This window comes from Leuresthes tenuis, unplaced genomic scaffold (genome assembly GCF_036924035.1).
Source record: "Leuresthes tenuis unplaced genomic scaffold, fLeuTen1.0.hap1 SCAF_21, whole genome shotgun sequence".
Taxonomy (NCBI): Eukaryota; Metazoa; Chordata; class Actinopteri; order Atheriniformes; family Atherinopsidae; genus Leuresthes; species Leuresthes tenuis.
Genome location: NW_027325375.1, coordinates 16,278,929 through 16,284,928, shown reverse-complemented (window position 1 = coordinate 16,284,928; position 6,000 = coordinate 16,278,929). Strand labels below are relative to the sequence as shown.

Genomic DNA, 6,000 nt, shown 5'->3' with positions numbered 1-6,000 from the left:
ATAAAATCCTAAGGAGCTGCTTTCTTCATCAGTAAATAAAGAGACAAGTGTCAAAACTTTGTGTCACTGCAATTTGTGGTCAAATCAGATGTTTACCAGTCTATTTTTCTAAATGTACAGCAGGTAAATTCTTTCGATATCAAGAGATCAGATGTCTCAGGTGAGATCATCTTACTTAACTGCCAATGTGCACAGAACTTTCCATTTCATCAGGTGTTTGGATCAAAGTATTGATGATCCATGCAGAACCAGGTGACAGGTCAGCTTTTGGCTGTCATTAGCCTTTAAAGTTTAATTAGACAAAAACACTCCAGCTTTGTTTGGCCACAACTCTCTGAGATGGTGTGTGAAAAACTTGGTCTCCGTGTCTTATGTGTCTTCTGCTTACAATATAATATTAAATATTATTTTCAATAATTAGAATTGTTCAATATATTTAGAGGTGCCAAAATGAGGTCAGTAAAAGCCAACAGTTCAATTGCAGACAATCTGCTGGGACTCTTACGCCCATTTGTGGTTATGTTTGGAACGGACGTCTTCCAGTGTAAACCCTGCAGAGTAGAACACATTTTCGGGATCTTTTGTATTAAAGACTCAGAATTATCCTCAGAAAGTGTCATTCTTACACACATTTGAACATGTAATGGACAGCAAGAGGGAAACAGAACATTCAGGGGGTACGGGAAGGAAATGTGGACCAGAAGTGATTTAATAAACCCATCATTGACTACACCAAAGATTTAAGAAGAAAAGGTAATAAACATAAAGTCACTGGTCCTTCTGCACTCATGAGGTACAAGTGTCCTATTTACACACATACAAGCTAAAATTCCCACATAAGTAATCAAAACGCCACCTATTCCCATCAATAAGGATCGTGAGCAAACTGCTTTCTGTTTGTCCACTCTCATGCACAGTGAAGTCAGTGGCTACAGGATACAGCTGCCTTTTTTTTTTTTACACTTTCCTTGTCGTGCCACGAAAAAACTAAAACCAAGAATGAAGTGACCCAACTGACAAGTACTGTCAGCTCAATCCTGTTACAGATCTCTACTGCAAATACACAAATGTGTATTAATGTGTTAAAAAACAAAACAAAAAAAAAAAAAAAAAATGTTGGCTGTGTTGTGCTTGAGGATTGTTTGTCAATTTGGACAGTGTTCTGCTGCTTTATGAAGCCCAGTGAAACTATATTCGTGTCCGGGTTTTTAACAGAAGTATTGGCTGACAAAGAACAGGCTGCTTTTTGTTTAAAGTCTAAAGTGATATTTATCTTTTAATTGTGATAAAGGTTGAGTGCAACAGAGATGTTTTGTCATGTGTACGACCTAACTTAGTCCTCCTCTTTCTCGATGTAACTCTTACAGGCCGAACGAGCCATCTGCCTGGCCATGTACCTGTCTCGTGCTGAACTCACAGTTTGATTAGTGCTGCGCTTTGCAAACTTGTTTCCCTTTTCCTCATTCTCTTCAGCCTTCACTTTCTGTTCATCTTCTTTTTCCACAGGACATTCACCAGCTGGTTCCACCTTTTCAAGATCTTTTTCTTCTCTCCTCTCTGCCTTTTCTCTCTCAGGTTCTTTCCTTTGTTCCTTCTCTTCTTCCTGATATTTGTCCTTCCTTCTGTCTTCATCTGAATTCCGCCTCTTCTCTCTTTCGCCATTCTTATCATGCTCCCTTTCTTTTGGGCTCCTCTCCCTTTTTCCATGCCTCTCTTCCCTCTCTGTATCACCCCTTCCTCTGCCTCTATCATCGTCTCTGCCTCGATCTCTGTCTCTGCCATCTTTCCTTCTATCCCTGTCACTTCTTCTATCTCCATGTCGATCATCCTTTTCTCTTCCCCTGTGTCGGTCTCTATCTCTATCTTTGTCTCTTGCCTTCTCTTGGTCTCTGTGGCTCTTTTTATGTCTATCACTGTTTCTTTCTCTCTCCTTCTCCTTTTCCTCTCCACTCCCTGATGAAGGTGACCTCTGTCTGTATTGACGTTTTGAGTGTGCGGAGCTTCCGCCAGGCTTGCTAAATCCAGACTTCTGCTCACGGCCCTCCTCATTGTCACTGCATGAACTTGGGATATTCTCATGGGTTGTAGGAGAGGGAACAGTTGAAGTCCTCTCTGTGTCTTTTGAAACATTTGTGGTATGACTTCTGTGGAGAGGAAAAATAAATATATATAAAGATTAAGGATAAGTTAGAATAATATGTTGATTTAGATTGAGAAAAGCTATGTTGTGTTTACTCAGCAAGTAATGAGAAGTTATGACTGACATGTTGGCCGAACAATCCGGTATTGCCTCCTCTCCAACAGTCTGCTTCAGCAGGTGACGATAGAAACTGCTCAGGTCTTTCTGTTTCTTCACATCCAAAGCAGCTAAGCAGAAAAAAAACCCCCACAAAAACTGAACACGTTCATGGGACTTCTCTGGAGACAGGTTTTTAAGAATATAGTTAGAAATGTTTATCTAACCTTCTATCTCTGCCTGTCTTCTTTCTTTCTCCTCCTCCTCCTTCTGCTCTTGCAGTTTCTTCTTGTACGCAGAGGTAACGTAAGCCTCTTTATCAGCAAACTGCTCTCCCTCTGCCTCCCTTTCCTTCTGAATCTTCCTCTCCTCTCTTCGTTCTTGCTCTTTCTTTCGATCCTCTACCGCTTTCATTAACTGATGGATATACTTTGGCTGTAACAAAAAAAGACACCGGTAAAAATACTAATATCACGCCATGCTCACAGGGGAGTTCCAGGCTCAGATTTTGATTTGCCGACAGCAAAAGGACACAAGAACACAAGCAACTGTACAACAGCACAACAACATAGTTTCAACCACTGGAGCAGCATGAGTTTCCAACTGTTCGACAAACGTGACATTACCTTTTTGTCAGAGCCACCCAGAATTTTTTTGTTTCCCTCAAGTCTCTGCTTTTGAATGTCATCATATACAGCATCATAGTCATATACAGTGCAGTCCTGTTCCAGGGCCTTATGCATCTCCAAACGAGTCTTTAAAAAGAGAGAGAAGAAGAGGATCGATGAAAAACCAAACAAATGTCTGAAAAGTGGACTGTGAGGAGGCTCCGAGTCAAAGAATTTCATTACAGGTAATGATGTCCCATAATCATCGCCTGTATATGACAAAAAACATTTTTTTTTACTCACCTGCTTCATCATCTTCTTTTTGATAGCCTCCTTCTTCAAACTTTCCCCAACTGAGGTCTGAGAAACAAAATATACCAAAAATGTTAAGTCTTAAGTCAAATGTTAAGTCAAATAGAAGAAGTCTTTATTTCACAGAAGCCTGTTTATAAGAGGTTCCATAAGAGGTCTTATACCAAACCAACCTCTGGAATCAGCAGAGATGAAAGAGCCCCATACTGGGTCTCCTCACATTACCAGCAGCAACTCAAAAATAAATCACTTAAATAACACTCAGAAACGCAGCAAAGACCATGCCCACATGTCAGCAGGGTCATATAATTTATTCCTGCTCAAGATGACATAAGTCTCCAGTGCAGAAAAGGTCATTGTAAGGTCATTCACGGTACTAAACAAGGAAAACCAAGAGACTGCAGAGATGAAAACAGTAAACATGGCAGTGCTGGCTTAGTATCACACCACTTTCATTCGCTCACCATAGAAATTGGTGTGTGGTATACAAATTTTGATTAAAGAGATCCCCCCCCCAAAGTTCTGCTCACACAAAAATTCCTAATGAAAGAATTGTACCCACCTCATCATCCGAGTCATCCCCGAACACCGATGGTCTCTGCAAGATTGCAGTCTTTGATGCTCCCTTCTTCTGTGGCAAGATAAGCCCATACCTGATGATAAAACCAAAGAAAGTTTCTTAAATCCTGTCTTGGAATGCATATTTACCTGAAAAGTAATAATCTACAAGGAAAACTGGTATCTCTACTGGAACTAACACAGAGTAGAGCTGGAATAGCTTAATTTGGCATATCATCACAGCACTGTCCAACCTTTTTCTTCTACAGAGGCAAAGGAAAATCACAGCTGGTTGTGACATAATTAGGACACCTCTCATTGGATATATTACAAACCTTGGGAGAGCAAATTTAGAAAACAGAAGACAGCATGTTGAATGAGGAATCTTTTGGACAGATCACTAAGCTACTGAGTAAAGGCTTTTGATATGAGACCAATTTAAACAGTCATCCGTTCATCAGTTGGTGTCCTGAGCCCCGCGGATTAGGACTGCCAACAGAACCAGCAGGCTCTGCTGGGTCAAGTTTGCACTGATTACCATAGATATATAATAATAGTTTCAACAAATTCCTTTCAAACCACATCAATCTGTGACCACTGGTTGTGTGGTGTGCATATAGTGGTTTCAAGCTGCGTTTTGATGAGAAAAAAAAACTATTTGTAAAAAATAGAATCCAAATGTAACAGGTGTATTGATGCATGTTAATGAAATTTACCGAGGAACAGAGGACCCTAGGATAGAAAAGCTAGCTTTGAATGAACAGTAGCATGTAACCTTAAACACAACCACCAAAGATTAACAGTTCCCAGTATGACAAAGGAGGATCTCCGTGTCCTGTCCTAATTAGGGCTCTCAAGTCTCACGCTCACACGCCACACATGGTATTTCTGACGCTGAAAAAAGTATCATATACATTTCAGGAAACAAGCACATCTTCCATGAGTCTGAGCAGAGCAACACTAACAACAATACTAATAATAATGTAAGCAATGAAAGACCTGCCCTGACGATCATAAGGGTCATACAAAAAAAGACACAACTTTAGCATTATGATAACCGGTTAGCTTAAGTAGCTGCAGTAGGGAACCTTCGTTTTGACAAGGTAGCTGTAGCTAATTAGCTATAGAGCCACGACTGCTACAGTCACTTCGGTTCCGAATATTGACTCTAACCATATAAACAGACTGAAACGGTTGTAATGAATTGTAAACCACACACTGCCATAGCGTATTTAGCATGTTAGTCACTTACTGTTTTGTAGGGACTGCCATCTTGCTCTGCCGGCTGCAAACGAGCATAGCAGATTCGACACAAAAAATTACTTAAATAAACTCGTACAAACAAGGAATGGCAGGCTACATTTGGACACTAATATGAACATAGCTGCTACATATATAAAACAAAGCTGTATTTCTGGTAGTTGTATTTATCCTAATTTTTTTATAACGACAGTTTAACTTGCGAATGTACAGACATGTATAACAGATAATCGGGCGGGGAAGGGGGTGGTGGTGATGGATGTAGTGCAATTTTTCACTTATTTGCTTAATATTTTTGCTTTTAGAAATGTAACTACACCATGAAATTAACGCATATTACGGTAGACTCCTTCCCCAAACTGAAAACGGGGTGCATTTGTAGCTCACATCAAGAGGTCCCGAAACTGCTTAAAACTGTAATTTAATCCTGTCTTTGACGACAGAAATATGACTATAAGCACCACTTAAGTCTGTAAACATACCTGAATATTACATTTTAGTTGCAGTTTTAACATAATTTATATACTAACCAAAACACATTAACCAACAAACAAATCAAACCCCCCCCCTCTTTATCCGTGAAAATTAATTCCCAAATTAAAAACGGTCTATTTGAGCCCCTAATCCCAGCATGCATATCGAGATGTGAGTAGATCAATCAGTGATTATTACTGTCCCTTATAATGCTTATAGTGAAATTATATAAGCTTTGGTCAGTATCTAAAAAATCCCAAAAGATTAGAGATACTTAAAATATAGTTAATTTAGAAAAACACAAATGTACCTTTTATATTTCCAAAACTGCTAAGTACACTTAAATTGCAGAGATCCTGAACCCCCCCAGATTAACAAATTCTACTGTACATCACAACAATAACTGCAAACCAGAGGTTAAAGAAGAGTCATCTTTATTATACATCAGTGATTCGTGTAGTTGCAAAATGCCAAAATCCCTCACAGATCCCTCATGAAGAATAATGGGAGGTTGATCATTTTGTGGAAAAGCCAATAGCTAGAAGTGTTTCT

The 6,000-nt window shown here is 39.5% G+C and overlaps 1 protein-coding gene across 1 annotated transcript; it reads right to left on the bottom strand.

Annotated features, from left to right (window-relative positions):
• Positions 1–678: 678 nt before the first annotated feature.
• On the bottom strand, positions 679–5,039 carry nsrp1 (nuclear speckle splicing regulatory protein 1). The gene is made up of 7 exons (XM_072374632.1): positions 4,967–5,039; positions 3,719–3,809; positions 3,148–3,204; positions 2,863–2,991; positions 2,464–2,671; positions 2,265–2,367; positions 679–2,144 (listed from the first exon to the last, which is right to left on the bottom strand). The coding sequence occupies exons 1-7, from the start codon at positions 5,011–5,013 to the stop codon at positions 1,334–1,336; spliced, it is 1,446 nt and encodes a 481-aa protein (XP_072230733.1). The 5' UTR covers positions 5,014–5,039; the 3' UTR covers positions 679–1,333.
• Positions 5,040–6,000: the final 961 nt, after the last annotated feature.

Bases quoted from the DNA above. Each gene is read 5' to 3' on its own strand.
- nsrp1 (XM_072374632.1), bottom strand. From the start codon at position 5,013: ATGCTCGTTTGCAGCCGGCAGAGCAAGATGGCAGTCCCTACAAAACA. The intron at 3,810-4,966 runs GTAAGTGACTAA...TTTTATCATCAG, and splicing joins ATGGCAGTCCCTACAAAACA to GTATGGGCTTATCTTGCCAC. The intron at 2,672-2,862 runs GTAATGTCACGT...TTTTTGTTACAG, and splicing joins TGGGTGGCTCTGACAAAAAG to CCAAAGTATATCCATCAGTT.